The 14,136-nt window shown below is 36.8% G+C and overlaps 1 protein-coding gene across 7 annotated transcripts in view; it reads left to right on the top strand.

Annotated features, from left to right (window-relative positions):
- LOC109679873 (uncharacterized) overlaps positions 1-14,136 on the top strand; it is a 518,055-nt gene that overhangs the window by 270,079 nt on the left and 233,840 nt on the right. For 6 of the 7 annotated variants that reach the window (XR_012448046.1, XM_074073834.1, XM_074073833.1 and 3 more), the window contains one exon: positions 10,710-10,814. The exons of the other annotated variant lie outside the window; for it this stretch is intronic. Coding sequence is in view for 5 of the 6 variants with exons in the window: in XM_074073834.1 (XP_073929935.1) it covers positions 10,710-10,814 (105 nt within the window). In the remaining variant the exon portion in view is untranslated. The remainder of the gene's footprint in view (positions 1-10,709; positions 10,815-14,136) is intronic. 7 annotated transcript variants of the gene reach the window in all.

The raw sequence follows: 14,136 nt of genomic DNA, 5'->3' as shown, positions 1-14,136 counted from the left end.
AATTCAAATGGCCAAAAAACACATGAAAAAATGCTCACCATCTCTAGCAATAAAGGAAATGCAAATTTAAACCATGCTAAGATTCTACCTCACCCCTGTTAGGATAGCCATCATTAGCAACACCACGAACAACAGGTGTTGGCGAGGATGCAGGGAAAAAGGAACCCTCTTGCACTGTTGGTGGTAATGTAAACTAGTACAACCATTCTGGAAAAAAATTTGGAGGCTACTTAAAAAGCTAGATATTGATCTACCATTTGGTCCAGCAATACCACTCTTGGGGATATACCCAAAAGACTGTGACACAGGTTACTCCAGAGGCACCTGAACATCCATGTTTATTGCGGCACTATTCACAATAGCCAAGTTATGGAAACAGCCAAGATGCCCCAGCACTGACGAATGGATTAAGAAAATATGGTATCTATACACAATGGAAATTTTTGCAGCCATGAAGAAGAACAAAATGTTATCATTCGCTGGTAAATGGATGGAATTGGAGAACATCATTCTGAGTGAGGTTAGCCTGGCCCAAAAGACCAAAAATCATATGTTCTCCCTCATATCTGGACAGTAGATCAAGGTCAAACACAACAATGGGATTGGACTTTGAGCACATGATAAAAGCGAGAGCACACAAGGAAGGGGTGAGGATAGGTAAGACACCTAAAATATTAGTTAGCATTTGTTGCCCTTAACGCAGAGAAACTAAAGCAAATACCTTTAAAGTAACTGAGGCCAATAGGAAAAGGGTACCAGGAACTAGAGAAAAGGTTAGATCAAAAAGAATTAACCTAGAAGTTAACACCCACGCACAGGAAATCAATGTGAGTCAACTCCCTGTATAGCTATCCTTATCTCAACCAGCAAAAACCCTTGTTCCTTCCTATTATTGCTTATACTCTCTCTACAACAAAATTAGAAATAAGAGCAAAATAGTTTCTGCTGGGTATTAAGGGGGTAGAGGGCAGAGGGTGGGGGTGGAGTGGATGGTAAGGGAGAGAGTGGGGGCAGGGGGGAGAAATGACCCAAGCCTTGTATGCATATATGAATAATAAAATAAAATAAAAAAAAAAAGAAAAAATAAACAAGATTGATAAGCGCCTGGCAAATCTGACTAAAATGAGTAAAGAAAAGCTCAAATTAGTAAAATCAGAAATGAAAAAGGGCAGATAACGATAAACATCAAGGAAATCCAGGGAATTATTAGGGACTACTTTGAGAACCTATATTCCAATAAGTTGGAAAATCTTGAAGAAATGGACAAATTTCTAGACACATATGACCATCCAAAACTGAACCAAGAGGACATTAATCACCTGAATAGATCTATAACACAAAAAGAAATTGAAGCTGCCCTCAGGAGCCTCCCAAAAAAGAAAAGTCCAAGACCTGGCAGTTTCACTGCTGAGTTCTATCAGACATTTAAAGAAGAACTAATACCAACTCTCCTTAAACTGTTTCATGAAATAGAACGGGAAGGAAAACTGCCTAACTTATTTTATGAAGCTGATATTACTCTCATCCCAAAACCAGACAAAGACACCTCCAAAAAAGAGAACTACAGACCGATTTCCTTAATGAACATCGATGCAGAACTCCTCAATAAAATAATGGCAAACCAAATCCAACAACACATCAGAAAGATCATTCACCATGACCAAGTTGGCTTCATCCCAGGGATGCAGGGGTGGTTCAACATATGCAAATCTATAAATATAATACAGAAATAGAAGGAATGTACCTCAACATTGTAAAGACTATATATGACAGACCCACAGCCAACATCATACTTAATGGTGAAAAACTGAAACCATTCCCCCTAAAATCAGGAGCAAGACAAGGGTGCCCACTATCTCCACTCTTATTCAACATAGTACTGGAATTTCTAGCCAGAGCAATTAGGCAAGAAGAAGAAATAAAGGGAATATAAATAAGTAAAGAAACTGTCAAAATATCCTTATTTGCAGATGATTTGATCCTATACCTTAAAGACTCAAAAAACTCTACCCAAAAACTCTTAGACACCATAAACAGCTACAGTAAGGTGGCAAGATACAAAATCAACCTACAGAAATCATTAGCTTTTCTATACACCAACAATGAACAAACTGAGAAGGAATACATGGAAAGAATTCCATTCACAATAGCCTCAAAAAAAAAAATCAAGTTCCTAGGAGTAAATTCAACAAAGGATGTGAATGACCTCTACAAGGAGAACTACAAACTCCTGAAGAAAGAGATTGAGGAAGACTACAGAAGGTGAAGAGATCTCCCATGCTCATGGATTGGCAGAATCAACACAGCAAAAATGACTATACCACCAAAAACAATCTACATGTTCAGTGCTATTCCTATCAAAATCCCAATGATTTTCATCACAGAGATTGAAAAATCTACCCTATAGTTCATTTGGAAACACAAAAGACCACGAATAGCCCAGGCAATACTGAGCAAAAAAGAACTATGCTGGAGGTATCACAATACCTGACTTCAACGTATACTACAGAGTCATAGCAACAAAAACAGCATGCTGGCATAAAAACAGACATGAAGACCAGTTGAACAGAGAAGAGGACCTGAATATGAATCCATGCAGCTATACTCACCTAATCTTCAACAAAGGTGCCAAAAACATATGATGGAGAAAAGACAGCCTCTTCAACAAATGTTGCTGGGAGAAGTGGTTATCAGTCTGCAGAAAACTGAAACTAGATCCCTGTCTGTCACCTGTACTAGTATCAACTCAAAGTGGATTAAAGATCTTAATATCAGATCTTGAAGCTAGTACAGGAAAGAGCAGGGAATACTCTGTAAACAATAGGTATAGGCAAGGACTTTCTCAATACAACCCCCAGAATCTCAGCAACTAAGAGAAAGGATTGACACACGGGACTCCATGAAATTAAAAAGCTTCTGCACAACAAATAATTGGTCCCTAAATTGAAGAGGCCACCCACAGAATGGGAGAAAATCTTTGCTAGCCATACATCAGGCAAGGGACTGATAACCAGACTATACAGGGAGTTCAAAAAACTGTACTTCCCAGAAATCAATGACCCAGCAAAGAAATGGGCAAATGAACTAAGCAGAACTTTTTCAAAGGAAGAAGTCCAAATGGATGAAAAGCATATGAAAACATGCTCACCATCCCTGGCCATAAAGGAAATACAAATCAAAACCACACTAAGATTCCACCTCACTCCTGTTAAAATAGCTACCATCAAGAATACCACCAACAACAAATGTTGGTGAAGATGCAGGAAAAAAGAACCCTCATACACTGCTGGTGGGAATGTAAGCTAGTACAACCACTATGGAAAACAATGTGGAGGCTTTTTAAAAACTAAAAAGTAGATCTGCCATATGATCCAGCAATACCACTCCTAGAGATATGTCCAAAGGAATGAGACCCCGGTTACTACAAAGGCACCTGCACAACCATGTTTATTGCAGCGCTATTCACAATAGCCAAACTATGGACATAGCCAAGATACCCCATTACTGATGAATGGGTTAAAAAAATGTGGTATTTATACACAATGGAATTTTATTTAGCCAAAAAGAAGAATGAAATTTTGTCATTCACAAGTAAATGGATGGAACTGGAGAACATCATCTTAAGTGAAGTTAGTCAGGCTCATAAGGCCAAAAACAGCATGTTCTCCCTCATATGCAGATTATAGACCTAAAACAAATGCAGTAATTTTATTGGACATAGGTCACACACTAAGGGGAGATCATGCACTGGTAGGTTAGGGAAAGGGAACTAAACCAAAAACTTGAATGTGGTTGATGTGCTCACTGTATAGGAACAAATATAGTAATCTTAAACTGGCAAGGGTCACTATAGAAAGGGGACAAAGAAGTAGTGAAGAGGTCTGAAATTGAACCAGTTTGGGTTGCAATACACATATGCATGCAAACAACACAAGAATCTCCCTGTGTAGCTATCGTTATCACAAACTAGCTAAAATGCCATGTTTTTCTTATTATCCTTTATATTTTTTCTTCTACAAAATTGGAGAACAAGATGGCGGAATAGGTCCTGCCTGAAGGTAGGGTGTGTAGGGGAGTGGCCCAAGTAATGTATACACATGTAAGTAAATGCAAAAATAAAATAAGGACAAAAAGAAGAATCACATAGTCAAAACCAACTTCTTTTGGATTTGTCAGTTAAATCCCCAAAATGAATATAAGCTGCACAAGTGTCTCCTTTTTGAGAAATTTGTTGTGACTGTAAGTACTTTTATTTGAAATATACTTAATACATATTGAACTTAATCAACACCATTCCACATTCACTTCTCAACTGTGCTTGTGGAAAGACTTAGATCTTTTCTCATTTACCTTTCTTATACACTTTCACCAAAACTAGGCACATAGCCTTCTTTTATTTATTACAGCTATATGGAAGTTTCTCTTCTTGCTATGCCTTCATTTATGTAGGTGTACCTAGGCTGGTAGGCCTGTAAACTTCCTTCGCTTTTTTTTTCTAATGTGTGTGAACAGTTGTTGGTTTTGGAGGGTGAGAGGAGCTAAGAGGGCTGTAGTTGGAAGGACACATACATGCTCTTGGTTTTCTTTGAAAAAAAAAATTCCCAGAGTAGAATTATTATATCAAAGAATATTAATAGCTTTTAAATTCTTACTAAAGCTTTCCAAATTTTTTTTCAGAAAAACAAACAACTTTCTAATGACTTCAGTAATAAATAAATCATATGTCCAAAACTCAAATTCTGAATAAGTTAACTTTCCCTAGTTTTCCATTCCAGTAAAATTTTCCAGGTGTTGGACAACAGAAGGTGGTGGGGCCAGCACAAGCTGGATATCACACAGAGGGGCACTGGCCTCCACTCTATTAACCTAGTTGGTGCTTTGTGAAAATGGAGTCCACTCTCCATCTTATGGAGACGACAGCAATCCAGGTGTTATGTGAAATCTCACAGCTCTTAAACATTGCTAAGACATTTAAAGCATATTTATGTAATTATGTATTGCCATGCTGGGAATTGAACTCAGTGCCTTTTACATGCTTGGTAAGCAATCTACCATTTGAGCCACATCCCCAGCTCCCAAAGCATTTAAAAATGTTGTGTAGGCAAAATAACTTTCCTGATTATTAACTTTCTTCTTAACAAAAGAGATAATTTTTATTTATTTATTTTTTGTCTTATTAAGAATGTTGGCAGTAGCCAGCAAGGAGTACAGCTCAGCAGTATGGCAGTTATCCTAGCATGTGCAAGGCTACGATAAATAAAAATAAATAAAAAAATAAAAATAAATTTAAGTATAGTACTATTAGAACTTGAAATTAGGGCCATGTTTTTGCCAGGCAGGTGCTCTACCACTTGAGCCATTCCTTTTTTGCTTCAGTTATTTTTCAGATAGAGTCTTTCACAGTCAGTCAGTGATGCTCCTCCTGCCTATGTCCTCCTAGGTAGCTGGCATCACAGATGTAAAACACTACTCTTGGCTTGTTGGTTGAGATGAGGTCTTGTTAATATTTTGCCCAATCTGGCCTTAACCTCAATCCACCTGATGTCTTCTCCAGTAACTGAGTAAACTGGCATGAGCTACCATACTTGGCTAAAAACATTTTTAAAGTTAAAAAGGAATATTGGCTGTATAACAAATTTAGAAATATAAAATGTGCAGTTTAACATCTAGCCCTTCGGCAGTCCTCCAGTTGAGGATCACTGAGATACATATTTGATTTCCCCAAAGTTCTATATTGAGAGTCGTCATTTAAAATTTTTGTGTGTATATCAGTTAATGTTCTCCAAAGAAACAAAATCAATAGTTTTTACATAAAAGGAGATTTATTATGAGGAATTGGCTCATGTGAGTATGAGGCTGAGAAGAACACTAATCTGCCAGCTACAAACTGGAAACCTGGGAGAGCTGGGTAGCTCCAGTCCAAGTCTGGATGCTTGAGAACCAGAAGAGCCAGTGATGTAAATCCCAGGCCAGAGAAGAGGAGATGTACAGTTCAGTCCTGCAGGCAGGAGGCAAAACAGTGAGTGAATTCCCCCTTCGTGTGTCTTTCTTTCTGTCTAGGCTCCATGGATTGAATGATGCCACATGTTTTAGGTTCTGCTTTCCAGAATCCACACCAAATGCTAATCTCATCTAGAAACATTCTCACAGATACATCCAGAAAGAACACTTCATTTGAGCATGCCATGGCCAGCCATCAAATCCACACATAAAACTGATCATCACAAGCCCATCTCTTGTCAACTTGGTACCCTTACCCATTTCCTTAAGCCATACTTAATTCCCAAATAACAAGGTTCTAATTCCTTGTAACTCGATACAGCTCTCCTCCATACAACTGAAAACACACCAATCTCTTCTTCAAAAGAAGTCCTTAGTGGTGTTTACTCTCCGCTTGATGTTCTGTAACTTGAAGACTAAAATATACAATCAACAATACTTAAATACTATGGTGTAGAAGTCAGTAAATCACATATTGCCTGATAAGGGAAGAAGAGAGGAAAAATCTGTGTATGTATATATAGGTAATTGTATACATATACTACAGACACATTCATGGCAAAAATAAAAAAAATTATAGTAATAGTTTATTTAATTTGGGGGGAACTGGGATTTGAGTTCAGGGCTTCATACTTACAAATCAGGCATGCTACTGCTTAAGCCACACCTCCAGTCCAATATTTATAACTATCTCCAAATACCCATTCTATATTCCTTTTGCTTTCTGAATCACCTTAGTTGTTACTAGTTCTGCCTACATTGGGCTGTTCTAGCTTTCCATTGACCCTAACATGGGGTGTGGTAATACTAAAAGATGCCCTAATAAGCAATGTCCTTTACTTTGCATATAGTGGTCTTTACCCCCATTTTGAACCTGTACTCCAGTTTTTGGTCCTTGGTAGTTAAGATCAATCAACCCTATCAACAATGTAACTCCCTTCTTTGCCCATCGTTTCAAAGGCTGGAGGTGCCCATTGTGGCCTGATGGCTGTCTTGACTTCCAGGTCAATGGAGTCATTATTGTGCCTCTTTATGGAAACATTCCTTCTTCTGGAATTAAGACTCTGGGGTACCAGAGAATAAAATTGCAGAAAGAGGGAGCAAAAAAGAGTGTAGGCATTATATACACAAACAGACATATTTACTGCATCATCTTCTTATGCTGCTTTCTTCTTCTAATTGTTGTAGTTTATATATTTTAATTTTACATATCTGTGTTTATCCATCTTGTCTCTGATGAGATTGTAATTTTCTATACTCCTTTAATATCAAGAATTTATCTGTTGTACACAGCTGGAGAGGAGCTTTTCTTTTTCCTCTAGCTTTCAATAAAATGTTTAATTCTGACTGTTCTGGAATGCAAAACAGTGTGGCATGAAAAATTTAGGTAATTTTCTTTTATTCCAGTATCACATTGACTTAACACTATTTATTAAATAGTAATTTATTTCTCAATTGTTGGAAATTCATATAATCATTGGAACTGATTTTAGCAATCAATTGTATATCTGTCAGGTTTTACGGACTTTGAATTCTTTCTTAATATATAATTACTGCTTTGTCAGTTTAATCTCTGATATAAAAGCGTACAGACATTTATGAAATTTCTTTCCCATGTAGACACGATGATGTCTGTATGTCCTTTGCTGTCTTTTTTTGCCTGATACCCCAAAGTATTATTTTTCCAAAGCCAATTAATATGGGCAAGGAGAACGAAATGGTATCAGTTGAGAATGAATGACAGACTGTTTACAGTAACACATGTTATGCCAAATGAGTTGTATCAGCTGATGCAATAGTGTGAGTGGCAGGTTTTGCTGAATATTTTATGAAATTAAAGGGAGAAATTGATAAAATCCCTGATTTTCCTTATAATGTTGAGGTTCTCTGACTTTTCCCCCTGAAATAACCAACTGTATCTTACAGCATATTTTCCTTATGATAAAAGGAAAATCTCAGATGTGGTCACCTCGGGGAATCATCTTTAAGTGCCATCAAACCCCATATCCAAATCTCCTGCAGTTTCTCCTTGCTTCTCCTCTTTATTAATATGGTACTTTGCACATTTCTCTGCACAGACGCAAAGGAAACAAAGTAGGAGAAGATTAATTTAAGTCCATCTGAGGTCCGTGGAGTGACCTTTACCAACACAATAATCTTTCCCTGTGAGGAGAAGCAAGAATAAGTTTTCAAGCCTGCAAAGTTTGAGATTCTGGCACCACATGAATCTGTCTGGGCTGCTTTCAGGAGGCAACTTCATCCTGGCTATGGCTCATATGTTTGAGTGAACACTAAAATGAGAACTGAGGTACCTGATAAGCATAGTGACAAAATGAACATATGTGGAATTCTTTGAATTCTTTGCAAAGTCCAAGAAGAACAGGGAAACTTGTACAAAGATTCAGAATTAGAAACACAGTATATTTTTAGTCTCTGTCCAGAAAATCTTAGAGAATATCCTAAAGTGTAAAGCTTAAACTCATTTCATCTTCACACTCTAATTTATTGTTCACTGCCAGTGATAAATTGGTTATTGCTGTTACAAGAATGTGCTGTGCCGGGACTCTGGGAACTATATTTATCTAGACAATGATAATACACACCATAGTAAATACGAATGAAAATTTCCCATCTAGCATGTTTTCTGATTACATCTTAAAAAGAACATTTCAGTACATATATCTAAAATGAAGGTGGAGATATTTTACAACAGTAAACCATCCTTGCATAGCAGGGATGTAGTCCATTAATTCTCAGAGCTTGAGGCAAGGCTGACAATTCATAAGTGGTAAATCCAGAGAGTTATGAAGATATTAAATCTCACATCTGGTGAGAAAATGTGTTATTTCACTGGTTTGATTGATGGACACTTTCCCATTGCAGTGCAATTTGGGAAATCACACTGTTAATTGCTAGGCTTTCAGCAAAGTCTGTAGTTCAATTCCAATTACTTTAGTTTTGAAAAACAGAACAGCTGGATGGTAAAATTGCCCAGAGCTGTCACTGAGGGAGGGCACAAGCCAGCAACCCGACCTCTACCATTCCTGACTTGGATTTTCTGCAGAGCTATTAGTTAGTAAAATTGAAGTCTCCTGCACAAGAGGTCTCCTTGCCTAATGCGTTCTTCTGATTGGGAGTATAGCTGTTTGCTTACCACCCAGGTGATTACCACCCTAACTGTCTGGCACCCTTCTATTATTTGTCCTTTGCCTCTCTTCTCATGGGGGAGAGATGAAAAAAAAATCTCATCATATCAAGGTCTCCTTATCACAAGGTGATCAAGTGTGTTTTAAAACATCTCCTTACAGATTTCTTTTGCTGTCAAATTGACCTTTGGGGCCTCTCACACACAGTCTCTTCTCTCTGGCTAAGTCTAGAAAGAACAATGTCATGGTTTGGTTTTTTTTTTTTTTCTGGTATCGAGCTAAATTGAATCAGACTGGATGACTCAGCTCCCCTCCCTCTATATTTTCCAGCTCACTGACTCAACTAGAGAATTATCAAATGTTTTTTTTGGTTAATGTAAGAGAAGCATCAGGAAGATCTTCCTTAGTATACCTGTGGCTTTATAAGGGGTTTTCATCAGCAGTTTTAGGATGTAGGAGCCATATGGAAAGGAGGGATAATGGTTCTGATAAAATCCCACCAACTGAGGAAAAAGTTGGGGTGGTGGTGTTCAAGGAGGAATACTGCATTTGTGAAGAAAGCGAAAGTTCTCACACAAAGATGGAACATTTAGAGAGAGGAAAAGAGTGTTGTGCTTTTCCAGAATCTCTTCTTAGTATTCAATGTACATTTTTGGTATTATAAATTCAGACAGATAATTTTTAGTGCTTGTTCAAGTCAATATTCTTGAAATACATGTACAATGTGTTGTGCAGGCTACAGGGAGTCAGGATGGGGTACCAGACTGGCTATGAGAGAAAGATCTTTTCTCTTTGGCAGTTATCCTGCATGGTGCAGCTCTGGCTCTAGACCAGCAAATAAGCCCGTAGAATAAGCACCAGCCATAACTATGTTACTCTTGGAGGAACACTGTCTGGCAATCTTTCTCCCCTTGCTTCCCTGACAGGCTTATCACTAAGGTTTATAAATAAGGTGATGAAATGTCTACGAGGTCTGTGCTTTGTCCCAACACAATTAACAATACCTATCTGCTTAGCAAGCATTGAAGCCCTCTACAAATCCTGCAAAGAAAAGAAATCAAAAACAAAACTCCTATAGTAACTTTCAAAATAGCTCCAGCTGGATGATAAGTTATACAATCATCCTGTTTATCAATATATGTCTTCTGAACCATATATATTATTTAACTTTAGAGGAAATATGGTCAGTAAAATTTTCTCAACCTCCATACATGAATTCTCCTCTGTAGACTGATGCACCAGCAAGTGACTCATTCCTTAGTCGAGCTGTACATAAAATCCTTAAATCAGTGAAAAGTATATCTAATAGAAATCTTAGAGCAAATAAAATAACACTTGGCAAACTAAGGAACTTCATTTGCTCTCAAAAACTGAGACAGAATTATGCACATAAACTCAGGTTGTTTTCAGTTGTCTATCATTACTTCTTACTTGGTATTTTACATCAATGGCAAATATCTCAGTTCTGAACTCTGAAAGACTGCTTTACTAAACCTTTGTTATGTCTCCTGTACCTCTTTTCTTCCTTCTTGACAAGCAATCATTTCCACTATTCTCTTGCAGATCCTCTCTTCCATAGTCTCATTCCTGTGGATCTGTCCTGTCACCTTTCTATCTTGCCGTGGACTCATCTGCTTTCTGGAGAATGGGTAGAGACTTTTGGACAAGGTATATTTTATTATGTACAGAGTAGAATTATTTATATGAATTATTTTCGGAAAACCTGAGTATTGCCAATGCATTACCAATGTGCACTTTATCAATGAAACCTTGACTCTTCACTTGCTTATTATAGGATTTTATTACACTTGTTTTCATTTATGCACTGGTATTTTTTTGTATTGAAATTCATTTACTTATACTCCTACTGACATAGTCTGTCTAGATTCTAGTCTGTACTCAATCCTGCTCTCCTTCCAATAAGTGTCTGAAGTTCTATTTTGATCTCTTCCTTTCCACAATTGCTACTACACAGAAAAGTAGATATTTTTCCTTAAGAATTTTGTTATCCATAGTTCTTGTAATCATTTTCCATTTGTGATTTGTCTCCCCAACTATATTTAAAGTTTACTGGAGGCAGAAACCATATCTTCTTAAACATTTCAGATTGCTTACAGAACTGAGGTTCTTGTCTTGCATGTAAAAATGCACTAGTCTGCTTGACAGGCTCTTGGCCAAAGTTATCAGCAGTGTCATGGTCTATAATTCTTGGATATAGGACCTGTTGTAATCAAGACTTTTCATTCATGAGAAACCATTTCTAACCTACATAGAAAAATATAAGAATATTGTTGAAGCATGAATCCCCCCAAATTTTAAGAAATAAAAGCAACCTTAGTCTTAGGAATAGAAGAAATTGGGGCAGCCCTAGTGTTCTGCCTGTTGTTGATAGGCTAGTTTTGATTTTGTTTGGCTCACGATTCAAATTCTAGAACTGAGCTTGAGTCTTACTGTTATGTTTGCATGTCTTATGCTCATGTTTGAACAAGGATAGATGAACTCCTGAGTTGGTCTTGTTTTTGTGTCAGGAACCAATGGATTGATAAAGATTTAAAGCCCCATCTCTATAGCCCTCCCCTTTCCATCTGCTGCTTTAGAGTTACATATCTAAAGGGTCAATGATAACACCACCAGTCTACCAAGTCTCCTTCATTCAATACCAAGCTAATACACACATCTCTGCCACTTGACCATGTATTTATTGCTACATAATCTTATGGCACTTCTCCATTTAAAGATTCCATTGTATGTATAAGCTTTTATTTGTCTACAGTGTCAATAAGATTTCTGTGCAGGCTAAAGGAATTTATGGCAATGCAAAACTGCTAGGTCTAATAGAATGCTATTAGGCCTCGTTTGGTCAAGTATTTAAAGCAATGTACTCTCTTATTATTCTTCCAAGTTAAATATTTAAATTAAAATTCCTAGCAAGTTTTCTATATTACCTCTTCTCAGCAAGAAAGATCATCCTCCTCATTGCTGAAAATTACCAGTTTCCACAGTTTCCACAGTTTCTAACAGATAGCATATATGTAGTTAAAGAGCTTCCTCATGAACATCAAGAAGAAGATATGATACATGCTTGTCTTAGTCTGTTTGTGCTGCTGTAGCAAAATACCTGATGCTGTATAGTTCATGTAGAACATAAATTCATTTCCTCACAGTTTTGCAGAATAAGAAGTCTAAAATTAAGGTGGCAGCATTTAATGACGGCCTTCTGGTTGCCTCATCCATGAGGGGAAAGTAGAAGGGACAGAGGGAACAGGAATGGAAAAAACCCACCCTTTTTAAATGGTACAAGCTCCACCCTTGAGGGTAGAGTCTTCATGGCTTAATCGTCTCTTAATGGTCTCATCTCTTAGCATTGTTACAATGCAATTAAATTTCAACATGAATTTCAGAGAGGACAAACATTCAAACCACACCAATGCTGAATTCATTATGACCTATACTGCAATAATTTTTTCTTTATGCTTTGAAAATTGTGCTAAATGTATAAATAACCCTTGTTATTTTATGGCACATTGTGCTGAGTTTCATTAAATTTTTATTTATTCATAGCATTAGTATTTTGCTATAAAACTAGCAAGGTACCATAAATAGTTGATTTAAAAAATTTCTGTATTTTAAAGTATGATTGCATTACATTATACTTTGTGCCTCTTTTTTATACTTTGTAGGCTTTGTTTGATTCTTTTCAAAGAAACCCTTAAGAAAAAATCTAATATTAACTTTTATTTGTAGTGCAATTATATCATTATGAAGTACTCTCATATGTAGTACTTAAACTTTTGGTCGTAGCTATGATGTGAGAATGATAGGTAACATAGGATGGGAGCTTATAGTATCAGTCAGCTTGAAGACTGAAATCCATTAGGTGGATAATTGATCAATCATGCTACATAATGGAGCTCTAATAATAACTCTGAACACTGAGGCTTGTGGTAAGTTTCCCTGTAGAAAGCACTCTGTGTACTGTCACTCACCAATTCCATGAAAGTAACACATCCTGCCTTGATGAGGAGGGAACAAAGGAAGTGCCACATTGGGTACTTCCAAGACTCTGACCCTATGTCCTTCTTCCCTGGATTGATTTCAACCTGTACCTTTTTCATGTAATAAACAGTAACTGTGAATACAGTAGCTTTCCATGTGTTCTGAAAGTCCTTCTTTCAGAAAATTGTTTATTATAAACATGGCTTGTCTTTGGGCATCCCCACACTTCTAATTGGCATTAGAAGTGAAGATGGTCTTAAAAATTAACTTTCCAGTTGTCTAAGATCATCAATATAATTGGCAAAAATGTATCAGGTAAATTCTTATACAGTACTCTTATCCCATTTAACAGATATAATAAGAATTATGATGCCATGCTAATGTTTATTAATGAAACAATGATTTTATTTATTTTTAAAATTTATTAGCATATAAAATTTGTATGGGGAGTACACTGTGATATTTACATATGTGCTGAAAATATATCTTAGTTAGATTTACACCCTTCATTGTTCTCGCTTTTCCCTTTCCCCCTTTCTTAGAACAATTTCAACAGGTTTCAGTCTTTTATTTTCATATATGAATACAAAATATACACACCATATTTGTCTTCATTTCCCCTTTCCTTGTGCCTCCCCACCTCTCACTGGTACCCACCCCTGGAAAAGACCTATTTTTTCCTCCTATCTTTTATTTTTTTTAAGTGTATATTGATAGTCCAACGAGGTTTTACTTCAGTTCTCCAAGCCTGTATATATCATTCTTTAGTCAAATTAAAACCATTACTTACTCTTTCTCTATCACCATGTCCCCCTAATATTCAACAGCTTGCAGTACAGTTCATTATATTATATTTACATATAGATGGGTTCAGGAAGTCATGGAACTTAATTATTAATTTTTAGCTAAAGAAATTGAGGTTTTGCAAATTAAATGACAGCTAGTTTATGGCAAAGCAGGCAGCAGAGTACAGGTTTCTGGATCTCATTTTAGT

This window comes from Castor canadensis, chromosome 5, assembly GCF_047511655.1.
Source record: "Castor canadensis chromosome 5, mCasCan1.hap1v2, whole genome shotgun sequence".
Lineage (NCBI taxonomy): Eukaryota > Metazoa > Chordata > Mammalia > Rodentia > Castoridae > Castor > Castor canadensis.
This window is presented reverse-complemented; position numbering and strand designations above follow the sequence as displayed.